The sequence below is a fragment of the Monodelphis domestica genome, chromosome X (genome assembly GCF_027887165.1).
Source record: "Monodelphis domestica isolate mMonDom1 chromosome X, mMonDom1.pri, whole genome shotgun sequence".
In the NCBI taxonomy this organism is placed as follows: Eukaryota; Metazoa; Chordata; class Mammalia; order Didelphimorphia; family Didelphidae; genus Monodelphis; species Monodelphis domestica.
Genome location: NC_077235.1, coordinates 71,036,199 through 71,055,578, shown reverse-complemented (window position 1 = coordinate 71,055,578; position 19,380 = coordinate 71,036,199). Strand labels below are relative to the sequence as shown.

The following is a 19,380-nucleotide window of genomic DNA, read 5'->3' as shown; positions in this document are numbered from 1 at the left end:
TGTGTCTCTGTCTCTGCGTCTCCTCTGTCTCTGTGTCTCTGTCTCTGTGTCTCTCCTCTCTGTGTCTCTGTCTGTGTCTCCTCTCTGTGTCTCTGTCTCTGTGTCTCTCCTCTCTGCCTCTGTCTGTCTCTGTGTCTCCTCTCTGTGTGTCTGTCTCTGCGTCTCTGTCTCTGTGTCTCTGTGTCTCCTCTGTGTCTCTATCTCTGTCTGTGCTCCTCCTTTGTGTCTGTGTCTCCTCTGTCTCTGTGTCTCTGTCTCTGCGTCTCCTCTGTCTCTGTGTCTCTGTCTCTGCGTCTCCTCTGTCTCTGTGTCTCTGTCTCTGTGTCTCTCCTCTCTGTCTCTGTGTCTCTGTGTCTCTCCTCTCTGTGTCTCTGTCTGTGTCTCTGTCTCTGTGTCTCTCCTCTCTGCCTCTGTCTGTCTCTGTGTCTCCTCTCTGTGTGTCTGTCTCTGCGTCTCCTCTGTCTCTGTGTCTCTGTCTCTGTGTCTCTGTGTCTCCTCTGTGTCTCTATCTCTGTCTGTGCTCCTCCTTTGTGTCTGTGTCTCCTCTGTCTCTGTGTCTCTGTCTCTGCGTCTCCTCTGTCTCTGTGTCTCTGTCTCTGCGTCTCCTCTGTCTCTGTGTGTCTGTCTCTGTGTCTCTGTCTCTGTGTCTCTGTGTCTCCTCTGTGTCTCTATCTCTGTCTCTGCTCCTCCTTTGTGTCTGTGTCTCCTCTGTCTCTGTGTCTCTGTCTCTGTGTCTCTGTCTCTGTGTCTCTGTCTCTGTGTCTCTTTGTGTCTCTGTCTGTGTCTCTCTCTGTCTCTCCTCTGTCTCTGCCTCTGTCTCTGTGTCTCTGTCTGTGTCTCCTCTCTGTGTCTCAGTCTCTGTCTCTGCGTCTCCTCTGTGTCTCTGTCTCTGTCTCTGCGTCTCCGTCTCCGTCTCTGCGTCTCCTCTGTGTCTGTCTCTGTCTCTGCGTCTCCGTCTCTGTCTCTCTGTCTCTGTGTCTCCTCTGTCTCTGTGTATCTGTCTCTGTGTCTCTGTCTGTGTTTCCTCTCTGTGTCTCTGTCTGTGTCTCCTCTCTGTGTCTCTGTCTGTCTCTCTCTGTCTCTCCTCTGTCTCTACCTCTGTCTCTGTGTCTCTGCGTCTCTGTCTGTGTCTCCTCTCTGTGTCTCTGTCTGCGTCTCTCCTCTCTGTCTCTGCCTCTGTCTCTGTGTCTCTTTGTGTCTCTGTCTGTGTCTCTCTCTGTCTCTCCTCTGTCTCTGCCTCTGTCTCTGTGTCTCTGTCTCTGTGTCTCTGTCTGTGTCTCCTCTCTGTGTCTCTGTCTGTGTCTCTCCTCTGTGTCTCTGTCTGCGTCTCTCCTCTCTGTCTCTGCCTCTGTCTCTGTGTCTCTTTGTGTCTCTGTCTGTGTCTCTCTCTGTCTCTCCTCTGTCTCTACCTCTGTCTCTGTGTCTCTGCGTCTCTGTCTCTGTCTCCTCTCTGTGTCTCTGTCTGTGTCTCTCCTCTGTGTCTCTGTCTGTGTCTCTCCTCTCTGTCTCTGCCTCTGTCTCTGCGGCTCTCCTCTCTGTGTCTCTGGCTCCTCTCTGTGTCTCTGTCTGCGTCTCTCCTCTCTGTCTCTGCCTCTGTCTCTGTGTCTCTTTGTGTCTCTGTCTGTGTCTCTCTCTGTCTCTCCTCTGTCTCTGCCTCTGTCTCTGTGTCTCTGTCTCTGTGTCTCTGTCTGTGTCTCCTCTCTGTGTCTCTGTCTGTGTCTCTCCTCTGTGTCTCTGTCTGTGTCTCTCCTCTCTGTCTCTGCCTCTGTCTCTGCGGCTCTCCTCTCTGTGTCTCTGGCTCCTCTCTGTGTCTCTGTCTGCGTCTCTCCTCTCTGTCTCTGCCTCTGTCTCTGTGTCTCTTTGTGTCTCTGTCTGTGTCTCTCTCTGTCTCTCCTCTGTCTCTGCCTCTGTCTCTGTGTCTCTGTCTCTGTGTCTCTGTCTGTGTCTCCTCTCTGTGTCTCTGTCTGTGTCTCTCCTCTGTGTCTCTGTCTGTGTCTCTCCTCTCTGTCTCTGCCTCTGTCTCTGTGTCTCTTTGTGTCTCTGTCTGTGTCTCTCTCTGTCTCTCCTCTGTCTCTGCCTCTGTCTCTGTGTCTCTGTCTCTGTGTCTCTGTCTGTGTCTCCTCTCTGTGTCTCTGTCTGTGTCTCTCCTCTGTGTCTCTGTCTGCGTCTCTCCTCTCTGTCTCTGCCTCTGTCTCTGTGTCTCTTTGTGTCTCTGTCTGTGTCTCTCTCTGTCTCTCCTCTGTCTCTGCCTCTGTCTCTGTGTCTCTGTCTGTGTCTCCTCTCTGTGTCTCAGTCTCTGTCTCTGCGTCTCCTCTGTGTCTCTGTCTCTGTCTCTGCGTCTCCGTCTCCGTCTCTGCGTCTCCTCTGTGTCTGTCTCTGTCTCTGCGTCTCCGTCTCTGTCTCTCTGTCTCTGTGTCTCCTCTGTCTCTGTGTATCTGTCTCTGTGTCTCTGTCTGTGTTTCCTCTCTGTGTCTCTGTCTGTGTCTCCTCTCTGTGTCTCTGTCTGTCTCTCTCTGTCTCTCCTCTGTCTCTACCTCTGTCTCTGTGTCTCTGCGTCTCTGTCTGTGTTTCCTCTCTGTGTCTCTGTCTGTGTCTCCTCTCTGTGTCTCTGTCTGTCTCTCTCTGTCTCTCCTCTGTCTCTGCCTCTGTCTCTGTGTCTCTGTCTCTGTGTCTCTGTCTGTGTCTCCTCTCTGTGTCTCTGTCTGTGTCTCTCCTCTGTGTCTCTGTCTGCGTCTCTCCTCTCTGTCTCTGCCTCTGTCTCTGTGTCTCTTTGTGTCTCTGTCTGTGTCTCTCTCTGTCTCTCCTCTGTCTCTGCCTCTGTCTCTGTGTCTCTGTCTGTGTCTCCTCTCTGTGTCTCAGTCTCTGTCTCTGCGTCTCCTCTGTGTCTCTGTCTCTGTCTCTGCGTCTCCGTCTCCGTCTCTGCGTCTCCTCTGTGTCTGTCTCTGTCTCTGCGTCTCCGTCTCTGTCTCTCTGTCTCTGTGTCTCCTCTGTCTCTGTGTATCTGTCTCTGTGTCTCTGTCTGTGTTTCCTCTCTGTGTCTCTGTCTGTGTCTCCTCTCTGTGTCTCTGTCTGTCTCTCTCTGTCTCTCCTCTGTCTCTACCTCTGTCTCTGTGTCTCTGCGTCTCTGTCTGTGTCTCCTCTCTGTGTCTCTGTCTGTGTCTCTCCTCTGTGTCTCTGTCTGTGTCTCTCCTCTCTGTCTCTGCCTCTGTCTCTGCGGCTCTCCTCTCTGTGTCTCTGGCTCCTCTCTGTGTCTCTGTCTGCGTCTCTCCTCTCTGTCTCTGCCTCTGTCTCTGTGTCTCTTTGTGTCTCTGTCTGTGTCTCTCTCTGTCTCTCCTCTGTCTCTGCCTCTGTCTCTGTGTCTCTGTCTCTGTGTCTCTGTCTGTGTCTCCTCTCTGTGTCTCTGTCTGTGTCTCTCCTCTGTGTCTCTGTCTGCGTCTCTCCTCTCTGTCTCTGCCTCTGTCTCTGTGTCTCTTTGTGTCTCTGTCTGTGTCTCTCTCTGTCTCTCCTCTGTCTCTGCCTCTGTCTCTGTGTCTCTGTCTGTGTCTCTCCTCTGTGTCTCTGTCTGCGTCTCTCCTCTCTGTCTCTGCCTCTGTCTCTGTGTCTCTTTGTGTCTCTGTCTGTGTCTCTCTCTGTCTCTCCTCTGTCTCTGCCTCTGTCTCTGTGTCTCTGTCTGTGTCTCTCCTCTGTGTCTCTGTCTGCGTCTCTCCTCTCTGTCTCTGCCTCTGTCTCTGTGTCTCTTTGTGTCTCTGTCTGTGTCTCTCTCTGTCTCTCCTCTGTCTCTGCCTCTGTCTCTGTGTCTCTGTCTGTGTCTCCTCTCTGTGTCTCTGTCTGTCTCTCCTCTGTCTCTGTGTCTCTGTCTCTGTGTCTCTGTCTGTGTCTCTGCCTCTGTCTCTGCGTCTCTCCGCATCTCTCCTTGTCGCCTCCACCCATTGCTGCCCATGCCCGTGCTCCCCTCAGCCACCTTCCCTACAGCACTCAGCAGTGGAGATGCTCACTCTTAGGCAGCGGGTCAGGGTCTTTAAGAGGAAGTGACAAACAAAATGGAGACCCTTCGAGGAGGGACACAGAGAGGCAGAGGCTTTGGGGGGGGAGGCAGCCAATGGAATTGTGGGATTCTCTTGGGGTTCCATCTCTGGATCACAATTGGTCAGTGCTGTGGGCCCAGCCCCTAGCCAGGTGCCACAGTCACTGTCTCCTGAATCTCCTCAGCCCCCTGGGGTGACGGCCGAAGAGCTGGGGAGGCCAGGGATGGGGTCTGGGGCACTTGCGTCCTGATTCAGAGAGATAGGGAGAAAGCGAGAGACACAGAGAAAGAGAAACAGAGGGACGAGAGCCAGAGAGAGAAGGGGGGAGGGGGGAGACGAGAGGGGCTGAAAGAGCCAGGGAAGGGGGGGTCCTCCCTAAGAGCTGAGCAGTTCTGCCCAGCAGCGGGAGGTGCAGTTGGATTACAAAGACGTTTCGTGCCCCTCCCTCTCCAAAACACAGTCCCCCCAGCAGAGGAATTAAGGGAAATTAAGGGGAAAGAAACTGGGGCGCAGCAGAAAGGCAGTGAAGGTGAGGGAAAGGGGGAAGGGCTCCGGTTACGCCTGAACTGAGGAGGAGCTGGGCACATGGGGCAGCACCCACAAGAGGGTGGAGCCCAGCCAGGGAACTCACTGGTTTTCCTGCTCCCAAAAGCACATCCAGTCACTTTAAGAAAATGTTAGGGGGCAGCTGGGTAGCTCAGTGAATTGACAGGCAGGCCCAGAGACGGGAGGTCCTGGGTTCCAATCTGACCTCAGACACTTCCCAGCTGTGTGACCCTGGACAAGTCCCTTGAGCCCCACTGCCTAGCCCTCACTGCTCTTCTGCCTTGGAACGGATACACAGTACGAATTCCAAGACAGAAGGTGAGGAGGGTTTAAAAAAAGAAAATGTTAGGTTACTCTTTTGCTCAAGAAGCAACAATGGCTTCCCTACTGTCTCTGGGCCTGGCCTAGGCCACTTCTCCAGCCCTTCCCCTCAAACCTTCAAGCTTACTTGCCATCCTCAGCCCTGTGCAGCACCCATTGCAACTGCCAAGTCCTAGCAGGCCTGCCATTGGTTCCACTCCCTTGGGGGGGGGCATGCCACCAAATGTGCACCAACTATGCCAACCATTAGCGCACCAGGAAATGAAGAAGGGCCCTGAGAGTCACTGAGTCAGAGAAGGAGGCCCTGGCATTTCTCAAGGCCCTGGTCTATGGTTAAGGTGGTTTCCAAAAGTAGGTCAGCCAACCCAGCCAGTCCCTGGCCAGAGGTAACAAGAGCCTTGAGACACCACCCAAGTCACCAGGATAGAGCCCTGGGTCAGGGTGGAGCTTAGTCACTTACTGACTATAGGACCTTGGGCAAGTCACTGCTCTGAACCATCATTTCTGCATGTATGAAGTGTTAGTGGTGAATGCTCAAACTCTCTACAACCCCATTAACATAGATCCCATTTCTCTAGGAAAAATGTTAGGGTTACAGTGATTCCCTCCTGACATTGCAGCAAGATGGAGAGGTTAATTTTATCCCCATTCTACGGAAACAGAAACTGAGGTTTAAAATGGTCGTTGGATTTTGAGCCAGAAGGGACCTTAGAGCATACTGAGTTCAAGCTGATGGTTTTACAGATAAGGAAACTGAGGTTTGCCCATGATCACATAGTAATTCAGGCCTGGCATAGAAGCCACATAGTAACACTAGTGGAAAGAGGCAGAGCTCTGGGTTCAAATCCCACCTCTGACACACTGTGTCTGTAACCTTTAGGCAAGTCCCTTCCCTTTCCCGGGCCTCAGTTTCCCTTTCTGTAAAATGAGAAGGCTGGACTAATGGCCTCCAAGTTCCCTCCCAGCTTCAGATCCCAGATGCATGCCTGGGTGAGATCTCTAAAATTCTATGTTCTTCCCCTCCCCCCCCCCACCCCCAAGGTGCTTTGTCCTTGGGGCCCAGCCACAATTGGGAAATCTAGCTTTCTATGGAACCCTGGGGGGGGGGGGCACAACATGGCACCAGGCTGCCTGGAAGGAGAGGCCTTGGGAGCAGTTCCTTGATGCAGGAATGAGAGGGCGCCCTCTCATTGTCCTCCCCCACAGGCCTGTGTCTCCCCAGGAAGCCCATAGTTGGCTCTGCCCTGTACCCAGAGCTGGTACCCCAAGACTGGGATCCCACCAAGGCCTACCAAGACGTAGGGGAGCAGGCAGGGGTCCCAGAACCCAGGCCCACAGAGCCAAGAGGCCCCTGGGAGCAGAACAGGCTCAGCCAGGATTGGCCCTGAGGGAGGTCAGGTGTGAGGACGTAACAAAGCCATGTCGGTGGCCCAGAATTCTTCGGGTCCTCAGTTGGCAAAGGCGCTTTCTCAGACTGGGAGGAGGGGAAGGGGAGTCTCCAAGGAGGAAGAGGAATGGGGGATGGGGGAGGATTAGAGCACGCTGGGAAAATCCTCTGAGTCTCCAGCGTCTGGGCCAGGGGGCAGGGGCTTTGGGGTCCAGCTGGGGGGCAGCAGGATGCCCAAGCACCTCTCAAGGGCGTCCCCTGCCTCTGCAATGTCCTTCCTAGGCTCGGCGCTCCACTCCCACTTTCCTCCCGAACTCACCATCTACTCACCTACTCTCCACGTGCAGATATCTCTCGCTGGCCCGCCGCCCAACACCCCGACCCCGACCCCAACGCCGGGCAAAGGGGCGGTCACTTCAGATTCGCCCTCCTCTGCCCGGCCCCAAGCTTCCGCCCCTCGCCCCAGGGCAGTCGGGAAAAAGAGGACTTGATTTCCTCTTCTGAAACCTCATTGTGGGCAAAAGGGTCTCTGAGGAGGGAAGAGCTGGGCTGGGTGTGGGGAGCTACCAGGGCCCGGGAAGGAAGCCCCCCCCACGCCCTATCCCATGGGGAGATCACTACCTGACCAAAGCGCATTATCACAGGAAATGTCTTCGAGTCCGCCCCGTCTGGGAACCAGCCCTTACAAGCCGAGCAGCCTCCATACAGCACCATGACGTAGCGAGTGGTCCGCTACCTTCCCCGGACACTCCCCCTCCCCCGGCCCGACGAGGGCTTACCTCTAGAGGAGCCTAGCTCTGGCCTGCGGGTGCCCTTGGTCTCCTGCCCCCAACTCCCGGTCTAGGTCTTGCTCCCGGTCTTGGTCTCGTTCTCGTTCTCGCTCGCGCTCGCGCTCCCGCTCCGGCTCGCGCTCCCAGGCCGGGTCCCAGTCTCTGTCCTGGTCTCTCCGCCGATCTCGGTCCGGGTCACGCTGGCTATTCAGCTCTCTCTCCCAGTCTTCTTCTAGGTCCCGGGCGCGCTCCCGCTCGCGTTCGTGCTCGCGCTCGTGCTCCCTCTCCCGCTCTCGGCTCCCGTCGGGGCGCTGCCTTGGGGTGTCGGGAACCTCTTCGGATCCTGCGGCCGATCGTCTCGAGCTCGATTCTCCTGTCCGCGTTTCCTTCCTCGACGAGCCCACTTGGGGCGCGGCCCGGGCACCCCCCGAGGGGACCGAGGAGCGCTGGGCAGCTCCGCGCGCCGAGAGTCCGGAGACGGTGGCAGCTCCGGCGAGTTGAGGACGCCAGGAGAACCCCATTCATCGGAGGCGCGGCGCTGGAAGGAGCGCGGGAGCCGCCAGGGTCGGGGCTGGAGCCGGGTCCGAGCCGGGGCAGCGCCGGGCGGGCGGGCGGGAGGGCTCCGGCTGCCTGCTGCCGGGCGGTTGGGCCAGCTGTGCGGATGGGCCGGGACGGGGCGGGTCCAGGATGGTTGCCAGGCACGCCCGTTTCCTAGTGCGCCTGCCGTCGCGGGGGCCGCCCCGCCAGGTCACAATTGGCGGAAGAGGGGCTGGGATGACAAAGGGCCGCGGGGGGAGGGGCCTCCGAGCGGCGGCCAGAACCGGGGCCTTGGGCCCGCTCCCTCCTACCCATTGGCCGTAGCTGCCCCCCTTGTCCTCTTCTTCCTCTCCTCCCCTTTTCCCTCCTCCTCCTCCTCCCTTTCTTCCTTTTCTCCTTCCTCCTTTTCTTCCTCCTCCCCTTCCCTTTCCCTACCATTTCCCAAATTTTACCTATCCTTGACACCTTTTCTGTTGTACGAGTCACAGTCGGCCCTATCGGCGGGGCGGGCGGATTGCTTCGGTTCCAGTCCTGGCCTTGACCCTCACTAGCTCCCGGGGCATGTTGGGGGAGCGGGGGGGGGGGGGGTCATCTCTGTTTCTGTTCTGGATTGTCCATTCCCTTCGTCTCCCCTCTGAGCCTTGTTTCTCGATCCGCAGTAACCATTGTGCTCACCACAGCCCGGGTTGGCGCCTGGGAGGGAAAGCGTTCGGTGTATTCACCGCCGGGGGCGGGAAATCTGAATTGTAAGCTGTCAAAAACCAATTTTTAAGAGTGGCTTCTACATGGAACTAGGTTGGGAGCCCTGGCTTTCGCCCTGGCCCTGGAGGCAGCCTCCTCGCTTCTTTCTCCCAATTTTTACTTCCCTTTCCCTCTTTTTCCTCCCCTACCTCTCTCCACATCACCTCCTTTCCTTCTCTCTGTCTTTATCCGCCCCCCCTCCTCTCTCTCTCTGTCTCTCCCTCTCTTTCTCCCTCTCTCTATCTCTCCCTATCTCTGTCTCTCCTTGTATCTCTCTCTCTGTCTCTCTCTCCCTGTCTCTGTCTGTCTTTCTCTCTCTGTGTCTCTCCATTTCTGTTTCTGTCTTCCTCTGCTCTGTCTCTCTCTGTCTCTGTCTCTGTGTTTCTCTGTCTCTCTGTCTCATTCTCTCTCTGTCTCTGTTTCTCTGTCTCTCTGTCTCATTCTCTCTCTCTCTCTCTCTCTCTCTCTCTCTGTCTCTGTTTCTCTGTCTCTGTCTCATTCTCTCTCTCTGTCTCTGTCTCTGTTTCTCTGTCTCTCTGTCTCATTCTCTCTCTCTGTCTCTGTCTCTCTCCCAGATAGGGAGATAGATAGATAGATAGATAGATAGATAGATAGATAGATAGATAGATAGATAGATAGATAGATAGAGAGATAGATAGAGAGATAGAGAGAGATAGAGAGAGACAGACAGACAGAGATACTGTCTCTCTTTGTATCTCTCTGTGACTCTCTCTCCCTGTCTCTGTCTGTCTTTCTCTCTCTGTGTCTCTCCATTTCTGTCTGTTTCTCTGTCTTCCTCTGCTCTGTCTCTCTGCTTCTGTGTTTCTCTGTCTCTCCCTCTCTTTCTCCCTCTCTTTCTGCCTGTCTGTCTCTCTCCCAATCTGTCCCTATCTCTGTCTCTATATATGTCTCTCCATTTCTGTCGGTTTCTGTCTTCCTCTGCTCTCTCTCTCCCTCTGCTCGATCTCTGTCTCCTTATGTCTCTCTCTGTCTCTCCCTCTCCCTCTCCCTATCTCTGTCTCTCTTTGTATCTCTCTCTCCCTCTGTTTCTCCCTCTCTCTATCTCTCCCTATCTCTGTCTCTCTTTGTATCTCTCTCTCTCTCCCTATCTGTCTCTCTCCCTGTCTCTGTCTGTCTTTCTCTGTGTCTCTCCATTTCTGTCTGTTTCTCTGTCTTCCTCTGTTCTGTCTCCTCTGTCTCTCTCTGTCTCAGTCTCTGTGTTTCTCTGTCTCTTTCTCCCTCTCTCTGTCTCTGTCTCTCTCTCCCTATGTCTCTCTGTATCTCTCTCTCCATCTCTTTCTCTGTCTCTTTCTCCCTCTCTTTCTGTCTCTATCTCTCTCCCTATCTGTTTCTCTCTCCCTATCTCTGTCTTTCTCTATATGTCTCTCCATTTCTATCTCTCTCTGTCTTCCTCTGCTCTCTCTCTCTCCCTCCTCTGCTCTGTCTCTGTCTCCATGTGTCTCTCTCTCTGTCTCTGTCTCTCTCTCCCTATCTCGGTCTCTCTTTGTATCTCTCTCTCCATCTCTGTCTCTGTCTCTCCCTATCTCTGTCTGTCTTTCTCTGTGTGTCTCTCCATTTCTGTCTGTTTCACTGTCTTCCTCTAATGTGTCTCTCTGTCTTTGTGTCTCTATTTCTGTCTCTCCCTCTCTTTTTTCCTCTCTTTCTGTCTCTCTCCCTGTTTCGCTCCCTATCTCTATCTTTCTCTATATATATCTCTCCATTTCTGTCTCTCTCTGTCTCCTCTGCTCTCTCTCTCCCTCCCTCTGCTCTATCTCTGTCTCTATGTGTCTCTCTCTGTCTCTCTCTCCCTATCTCTGTCTGTCTTTGTATCTCTCTCCCCATCTCTGTCTGTCTTTCTCTCTCTGTGTGTCTCTCCATTTCTGTCTGTTTCTCTGTCTTCCTCTGCTCTGTCTCTTTCTGTCTCCTCTGTCTCTCTCTGTCTCTGTCTCTGTTTCTCTGTCTCTCCCTCTCTTTCTCCCTCTCTCTGTCTCTCTCTCCCTATCTCTGTCTCTCTTTGTATCTCTCTCTCCATCTCTGTCTCTCCATATCTGTCTGTTTCTCTGTCTTCCTCTGTGCTCTGTCTCTCTGTCTCCTCTGTCTCTCTCTGTCTCTGTCTCTGTCTCTGTTTCTCTGTCTCGCCCTCTCTACCTCTCTTTCTGTCTGTCTGTCTCTCTCTCCCTGTCTCTGTCTCTGTTTCTCTGTCTCTCCCTCTCTTTCTCCCTCTCTCTGTCTCTCTCTCCCTGTCTCTGTCTCTGTTTCTCTGTCTCTCTTTCTCTTTCTCCCTCTCTCTGTCTCTCTCTCCCTATCTCTGTCTCTCTTTGTATCTCTCTCTCCATCTCTGTCTCTCCCTGTCTCTGTCTGTCTTTCTCTCTCTGTGTCTCTCCATTTCTGTCTGTTTCTCTGACTTCCTCTGCTCTGTCTCTCTCTGTCTCCTCTGTCTCTCTCTATCTCCGTCTCTGTGTTTCTGTCTCTCTGTTTCTTTCTCCCTCTCTCTGTCTCTGTATCTCACTCCCTATCTCTTCTCTCTGTATCTCTCTCTCCATCTCTTTCTCTGTCTCTTTCTCCCTCTCTTTCTGTCTATCTCTCTCCCTATCTGTTTCTCTTTCCCTATCTCTGTCTTTCTCTATATATGTCTCTCCATTTCTGTCTCTCTCTGTCTCCTCTGTCTCTCTCTCCCTCTGCTCTGTCTCTGTCTCCATGTGTCTCTCTCGGACTCTCCCTCTCTCTCTCCCTATCTCTGTCTCTCTTTGTATCTCTTTCTCCCTCTCTGTCTCTGTCTCTCTTTTTCCCTCTCCGTCTCTCCCTCTCTTTCTCTCTGTCTCTCTCTCTCCCTATCTCTGTCTCTCTTTGTATCTCTCTCTGACTCTCTCTCCCTGTCTCTGTCTGTCTTTCTCTCTCTGTGTCTCTCCATTTCTGTCTGTTTCTCTGACTTCCTCTGCTCTGTCTCTCTCTGTCTCCTCTGTCTCTCTCTATCTCCGTCTCTGTGTTTCTGTCTCTCTGTTTCTTTCTCCCTCTCTCTGTCTCTGTATCTCACTCCCTATCTCTGTCTCTCTGTATCTCTTTCTCCCTCTCTTTCTGTATATCTATCTCTCTCCCTATCTCTGTCTTTCTCTATATATATGTCTCTCCATTTCTGTCTCTCTCTGTCTCCTCTGCTCTCTCTCTCCCCCTCCTCTGCTCTGTCTCTGTCTCCATGTGTCTCTCTCTGTCTCTGTCTCTCCCTATCTCTGTCTCTTTGTATCTCTCTCTCCATCTCTGTCTCTGTCTCTCCCTATCTCTGTCTGTCTTTCTCTGTGTGTCTCTCCATTTCTGTCTGTTTCACTGTCTTCCTCTGCTCTGTCTCTCTGTCTCCTCTGTCTCTGTCTCTGTGTTTCTCTGTCTCTCCCTCTCTTTCTCCCTCTCTCCCAATCTGTTTCTCTCTCTGTATCTCTGTTTTTCTCTATATATGTCTCTCCATTTCTGTCGGTTTCTGTCTTCCTCTGCTCTCTCTCTCCATCTCTGTCTCTATCTCTCCCTATCTCTGCCTGTCTTTCTCTGTGTGTCTCTCCATTTCTGTCTGTTTCTGTCTTCCTCTGCTCTCTCTGTCTCCTCTGCCTCTCTCTGTCTCTCTCTGTGTTTCTCTGTCTCTCCCTCTCTTTCTCCCTCTCTTTCTGTCTCTGTATCTCTCTCCCTATCTGTTTCTCTCTCCCTATCTCTGTCTTTCTCTATATATGTCTCTCCATTTCTGTCTCTCTCTGTCTCCTCTGTCTCTCTCTCCCTCTGCTCTATCTCTGTCTCCATGTGTCTCTCTCTGTCTCTCCCTCTCTCTCTCCGTATCTCTGTCTCTCTCTGTATCTCTCTCTCCCTCTCTGTCTCTGTCTGTCTGTCTCTTTTTCCCTCTCTGTCTCTCTGTCTCCTCTGTCTCTCTCTCTCCCTATCTCTGTCTCTCTTCGTATCTCTCTCTGTCTCTCTCTCCCTATCTCTGTCTCTCTCTCTCCCTGTCTCTGTCTGTCTCTCTCTGCGTGTCTCTCCATTTCTGTCTGTTTCTCTGTGTTCCTCTGCTCTGTCTCTCTCTCTCGGTCTCTGTCTTTGTCTCTCTCTCTTCTCCTCCGTTTTCTGCCCTCCCCATCCATTCTTCCCCCCCAATCCCCCGGGCTTTCTTAGGGTCTCTTATGCAGCCCCCCCAATACTAAGGCAGTAAACAAATGATCTGCCCCACCCTTGAAGAACTTACTTGGTCCGCAGAGTAAATGCAGGGTTTCCCCAAAGGCTCAGAACTGCTTCAGGCTTGTTCCTGGTCGTTTTTAGGGCTAGGTGCTAAAGGGGTGGAGGAGGAGGAGATAGAGGAAGGCCTCTCATAGGAGGCACTTCAGTTGGGGCCCAGGGAGGCTCTGGGGGACTCTGAAGAGGCCCAGGTGAGAAGGGAAAGCTTCCCAGGCAGCACCTTTTGGGGCAGGCAGTGCAGGGATGTGGAGCCAGAAAGGAACATTGCACAGCAGAGGCCAGTTAGGTCTTACCAGAAAAGAGTGTCTGAAAGGGACTGATGGATTATAGACGTGAGGGCAGCTAGGTGGCTCAGTGGATAGCACCACAGGTCTGGAGTCAGGAAGACCTGAGCTCAAATCCAGCCTCAGACACTTTCAAGCCAGGTGCCCTGGGCAAAGTCACTTAACCCCCACTGCCTAGCCCTTACTGCTCTTCTGCCTTGGAACTGAAACAGTGTTGATTCTAAGACAGAAGAGGAGGGTTCTAAAAAGGAAAGAAAATATATCAGTTCCAGGCCTGGAGATGGGAGGTCCTAGATTCAAATGTGGCCTTGGACACTTCCTAACTGGGCAACCCTGGGCAAGTCATTTCACTGTTTGCCTCAGTTTCCTTATCTGTAAAAAGAACAGGAGAAGGAACTAGCGAACCACTCCAGGATCTCTGCCAAGCAAAGCCCAAATGGAGTCCCCAAGAGTCTGATAGGACTGAAAAATGACTGGCTAGTCATAGACCTAGAGAGATTAGCTTAGAAGCAGCGTGGGCAGCTCCCAAGTGAGGTTGCGGTTCTTGGTGGAGGTGAGGGCTTCCAGATTGGGGGAGGCCCCTTTGTTTAGGAAATCCCGTGCCTAGCCGTGGGGAGAGCAGGTTGGAGAGGGCAGGAATTGAGTCTAGGGATGGTAAAGGCTGGCCCCAAGGGCTGCATCAGTGGAGAGAGGAACAAGGATGGATGAGGGAGATGCTGGTTAATGGACAAGCCTGGACCACCGATTGGATGTGTGAAAAGGGCGGTAGGGAATGCCTCACGCCCATTTGGAGGTAGCTGGTGATGGGGGTTTGGAGCTCTGGAGGGCCGCAGGCGCTGGGTATGCAGATGCATGCGGGCTAGAACTGAGACCCAAGTGTTCTTGGCTTCCCTGTCTGCCCCTCCCCTTTCCTTCCTCTTTCTCCAGCTTTGCCCCCTCCCTTCTTTCCCACTTTCTTATCTGCTCTTCCTTTCTTTCTTCCCCACCTCCTTTCTCTTGCTCCCTCCCCCACCTCCCTTCTTCTTCCCCTCCCTCCCTCCAGCTCTCACCCCTGGGCTCTGGGCCGCTCTCCCACTGGGATGGCCAAGCTCAGACTTGCAGTGCAGTATTTCATCAGGCTAATTGCTAATCTCCTGAAAGTAAAGGGCTCTGCTGCTGGCTGCCCGGGGGCAGGACACCCGGGGCTGGTGTGCTGGGAGGAGTCCGGGGCCCAGGGGCTCTGCTCCCTCCGTCCCCAGGATCCCGAGGGTCCCAGGAAGCTTCAGGCTGGCCGTGGAAATCTGGGCTGGCCCTTCTGCAAGTGTACTTCCCATCGGGCTGCCATTGCGATTGCACCACCCCAAGAGCCCCGATTGCCTGAGTGTTAATCACTGCTCCGAGTTTCTTAATCCTCTCTTGAAAAAATGGGACTGTACTGTAATTCTCCAGATCAACAAGTCTGAAGCCTGGCTGCCAGGACCCAAAGCAGCCCGGGAGCCAGACGCCGACGGCCTTCCCGCCCAGTAAGGGGAAAGGGTGCAGAGCTGGAGGGACCGGCTCTCGCGAATTTCCTGCATGGCCTCTCACGGAACCTCAGTTGCATCCAGTGGGACTCGAGGGGATGGCAGGGATGGCCCACGTCCTGCAGTCCCGCCTAGCTCAATGGCCTCCTGAGTCACTGGAGAGATCTCTACCTGTGCCCTAAAGTGCCAGACTTTCGAGTGCTCCAGGCCCACTTCAGTGCCTACCTGTGCTTTCCCCCCAAGAAATGAGAAGAGTGAACCTAGTCATTATGCAGATGTTACTCTATAACTTCACTGAAAGAAGCATCCTAAGCTTGTGGAAATGAATGAAAGAAGGCACTTGGCAGCAGCACCCAAGGGAAAAAAGTAAGGGGCACTCTTTGGGACTCCTTCGTCATTCTGGGGGACTCTAGGACAGTGATGGCAAACCTTTTAGAGGAGTGCTAGGCCCAGCCCCCCCACATGTTCCATGACCACCCCCCAGACTTGCCCCATACCTCCTCACCCCAGACAGGGGAGGGAGAAAGTGCTCCCATTCGGCTGCTGGGTGGGTGAAGTAAGGGATGTCCTCAAGGAGTGTAGAAAGGGGGAGGGGAGTGGCCCGAGCTTTCTGCTCCCCTCCAGCTCTGCCACTTGTGAACCACCCACCTCACCCCTTGTGTGCTCCCATTGAGCCACTAGGCAGGGGGGTGGGGGATGTGAAAAAAATGTCATCAGGCATGTCACTGGAGAGGGAGAAGGGAGCAGCTTCACCAGAGTCCCTCTGCCTTTCTAGTAATAAACACTATGGGAAAGTACTCTCTGTGGCACCTGTGCCACAAGTTCACCATCTCTGCTCCAGGATGAGAGGCAACCTGGTTCAGTGGAGGACTGGACCTGGAGACAGAGTTCAAATCTGAACTCTCCCACTTACTAACTGGATGAACTTGGACAAGAAATATTCTGTTTCCTCATCTGTAACCTCATAAGAGGTTAGATCTAGGAGTAGTCCTCTGATTCCAAGTCACTCTTCTTGGTCCAACCCAAGGGGAAAGGGCTAAGCATTTATTAAGTGCTTACTTAAGTACTGACATTTATTAAGTGTCAGACACAACCCAAAGGGCTTTACAGTATCTCAATCGATCTTCACAATTACCCTGGGAGTAGGTGCTATAATTATCTCCATTTTACAGTTGAGGAAACAGGCAGACAGTGACTTGCTTAGGTTCAAATGGTTAGCTAGTGTCTGAAGTCAGATTTGAACTCAGCTTTTCCTGACCAGGGTGAGCACCGTGTCCAACGTGTCACTTTGCTGCCTCAGTTTTCTCATCCATAAATGATCTCCAAGCCTTTTGATCCTATACTCAGTTAAAAAGAAAAAGTATGTGCCTCCAATAGGTGTAAATTTAGACTCAACTCTTCCTGACTGGGGCCAGTGCCCTGTCCACTGTGCCCTTACCTGCCTCAGTTTCCTCATCTGTAAAATGATGAATTTCACTTGCCAGACTGTTAATGGGGGCCAGAACCTCTTAATCGAGGCATTTAGTCACCACTAAACAAAGCAGGGGCCTCCCAGAACCCATTTCTCTTGGATCAGGAAAGAACAAGACTTTTAGGATTAGTTAAATCACCACCAAGCTTATATTTACCTCTTGGGGGAATGGCTATAGCCCCCTGGGAGGGCTGCCCTACAGGCAAGATTAGCTTCTGGGGAGAGCTGCAGGGACCCCTCCTCTCCTCCCTCCACCTAGGTCACTTCTTACCATGCTTCCACCCCCCAGCCAAGACCATGCCCTTCTGGAACTAAACGACAGGCATTTTGACTCATGTGGATGATGGGAGAGGTCACAGGGGAGGGAGGGATTGCTTTGAAATAGAAGAGAAATGTCAACAGGGGCCAGCAGCTATGTGCCATGATCAGTGTGTGCCACAAGGATGGGGGAATAGATGGAAAGGGGAGGGCCTGGCCACTACTTGCTTGGGGGCTGCTGCTTTGACTTGTTGCCTCTGGGTGAGTGCCCACTGCTGTCCATGGTTCTGTGCCTACGTAGTCTCTTCACCTGCCAGGAAATACAGGTGTCCCTTCCATTTCACTGGAGTTAGGGGTGCGGCATTGCGTGATCTGGAAAATCCATGTGACATTTTGGGGCCCGAGAAGAAATCTGAATTCTTGTCTTTCTCTTTTCTGAGGTATTTACAGTCCTTTACTGTCCAATGGGGGCTAAGTGGGCATTTCCTGACTTGTCTGGTGTCATCTGCTGGCTTTTGGGTGTTGTCTGTAGCAACTCCTGCAAAACTCCCCACAAATTCCCATTCATTTCTTGGGCCAACCAGGTGACGGGGAAGGTGGCCGTGTAGAAAGGCTCCCTACGCAGCAGCTCGAGCTCAGTGCCCTTTCCATTCTTGTTGAGCTCCTCCACCGGGGATGCTCCAGGCAGACTTGGCTCCCTATTGGCCTTCAGCCATTGCCATGTTTGGTGAATCCCGGCAGGCTGTTGTCCTGTCAGGGACTCCAAGCGGAGCGGTTTTCTCTCCTTGAAGAAGGGATGATGTCCTTATTTGGAAAGGGCCTTTCCTTCCAGCCCAGAAGGGCAGCCGCTTTTTAGTAAGACCCACAGAGGCCTGGATGGCCCTTTCCTACAACGCTGCGACGTTACACGTTTCAGCCAAGCAGGCCTCAATTGCAGGGGGTGGATCGGATAAGTGATGTCCCTCCGTATATTTAATGAGCAACTGCCTCTGCTTAGTCAAGATCCATCAGACCTCCAGAACGCCAGTCATCGAGGGGCCAATTCGGACTCTAGGAAAGCATATTTGGCAGTGATGACAAAGAGGATATGCGATTGGTCTCTGATGGACTGGAGTGGAAGAGATGTCAGTCAGTCCCCCATAATGCTTGGCCTCCTGGTACTCAGTGGGCTGTTTTCCAGTTATTCAGCCACTTTAGTCATGGCCGACTGTTTGGGACCTCAATTGGGGTTTTTTTTAACCCTCACCTTCCATCTTAGAATCAATACTGTGTTCCAAGTTATAAGAGCGGTAAAGGCTAGGCAATTAATTGCACAGGGTCACCCAGCTAGGAAGTGTGTGAGGCCACATTTGAACCCAGGACCTCCCATCTTTACTCCTTGTACTCTACCCACTGAGCTGCTTCCTCCAGTCCCCATTTGGGGTTTTCATGGCAAAGATATTGGAGTGGTTTGTCAGTTCCTTTTCTGGCTCATTTTGCAGATAAGAAAACAGGCAAAATAAAGTTAAGTGACTTGTCCAGGGTCACAAATCTAGAAAGTACCTGAGGCCACATTTGAACTCAGATTGTTCTGACTCCAGAGCTGGTGCTCTTTCCAACAGTCTTTTCTAGGAGATCTAATCAAACAAGACAAACATAAGCTCAGGGCACAGCTTTCCAAAAGCAGAGTGGGCACTTTGAGATGGCTCCAAGCCGCTTCAACTAAAGCTGGCAAGGCCTCAGACACCTCAAAGTCCAACTCACAACAATTATGGAGAAGGAAACTGAGGCCTATGGACTTACAGCTAGCAGTGACCACAGGAAATCTGGAGCTAAATAAACGGTTCCTGAGGAGGAAAGAGAGGCCAAGGGAGCTGACTTCATTGATGTGGGAGCATCTGAATTTGAATTCTTGTACTTTAGACCCCTCCTGTGACTTAGACTGAATCTGAGGCCTAGAGATCTAAAGGGATCATGGGAAGATCACCAAAGGGCAAAACATTCCTACCTGACTCTGACTCTGTCGATTTAGGGGAGCAAACTCAGAACAGAGAATTGGCCTTCCACGGTCTGGTGACTCATGCACCCCATGGCCAAGCTCTCCTTCGACCCCAGGCTTAGGGCTTCTCCTTTCCTACCGACTCAACTACAAGGAAATTCTGCTATACTGTCTCTCACGGCAACATTATTATTGTCAGTGTTATTAGTCGTAATACTATTAAATCCAAAGTTATATATTTCCCCTTAGCATCCTTAAGGAATACACAGGGTTAGCATAGTTATAGCCATTTTACAGATATAGAAACTGAGGCTTACAGCCTTCCTTTGTTCATCCAACTAGCAAGGGTCAAAACTGGCTGAAACTCCCGTCTCATGACTAAATTCCGGGCAAAAGTGTATCCCCCCACCTAGTCTGTGGAAGGCATTGATTGCCTTTGTAGTAGGTGCTGGCTGGGTCCTGCCAGCCTGGTCTGATGTATTTATCCTTATTCCATATAAACCAGAGGAAAGGAACATTTTCATAATGCCTACTATGGGCAAGCACTATTCTAAGCACTTTACAAATATCTCATTTGACCCTCACAGCAATTGTGGGAATTAAATGCTCTTATTATCCCCATTTTACAGTTGAGGAAACTAAGGAAGACTGAGGTTTAGTGACTTACCCAGCGCCACACAGCTGGGAAGTATGTTTTCATAAATATAAAAATTCAGAAGTATTTTTATCAACAAGTATTGTTACATTATTTTATGGCATGCTTAAAATTATAATTTAATTTTATGATATTATTATTAATTATATTATATTCATTTATTATTTTTATTTATTATTAATAGTATTAAATTAATTAAAATTAAATTTAAAAACCTATTTATATTATAAAAATAATAGTAAAATATCTTGTTACAAATTTATTGATAAAAATACTTTGGACTTTAAAAAAATATTAGTGGTGAGCCATTTCAAACAATGTGGAAACCACCAGGCCCTCATTGGGGAAGCCATGGCACACGTGCCCAACAGGCACTAAGGTGGCTGCTTGTTCCCCCTCTTCCCACCCCTTGGTCTAGTCACCCAAAGCAAGCACTCTCTCCAATAATATTGGGGCTCACACAGCGTGGATTTTCTCTCTGGGCACTAGAACTGAGGAAAGGTTTACCAGCCCTTACTAGGCTAAGCACGGCCCATTGAAGAGAGACCATGCCTATTTGTGTTCTGAGCAAATGACTTGTCTCCAGCTTCTTTCTACCGCTGTGGTACCCCAAGTGATCTCATGTGACCTTCCATTGACACACTATGGAACCCTGAGTGGTTTCATGTGATCTTCCAGTGACCCACGGCGGATCCCTCAGGG

At 52.0% G+C, this 19,380-nt stretch overlaps 2 protein-coding genes across 5 annotated transcripts in view; one reads left to right on the top strand and one right to left on the bottom strand.

Moving 5' to 3' along the window:
- The window catches only part of ARHGEF9 (Cdc42 guanine nucleotide exchange factor 9), a 288,936-nt gene extending 281,209 nt beyond the window's left edge, over positions 1 to 7,727 (bottom strand). For 2 of the 3 annotated variants that reach the window (XM_056808820.1, XM_056808818.1), the window contains exon 1: positions 7,059 to 7,726. The gene's annotated coding sequence lies outside the window, so the exon portion shown is untranslated. Of the gene's footprint in view, positions 1 to 7,058 lie in introns of all 3 variants that reach the window. The other variant, XM_056808819.1, reaches the window with a different exon arrangement.
- A 464-nt stretch (positions 7,728 to 8,191) lies between these two features.
- Positions 8,192 to 19,380, top strand: part of LOC130456095 (uncharacterized) — a 30,628-nt gene continuing 19,439 nt past the window's right edge. For both annotated transcript variants that reach the window (XM_056808828.1, XM_056808829.1), the window contains exon 1: positions 8,192 to 14,682. In XM_056808828.1, the coding sequence (XP_056664806.1) occupies positions 9,595 to 10,731 (1,137 nt within the window). In that variant the 5' untranslated portion in view covers positions 8,192 to 9,594 and the 3' untranslated portion in view covers positions 10,732 to 14,682. The remainder of the gene's footprint in view (positions 14,683 to 19,380) is intronic.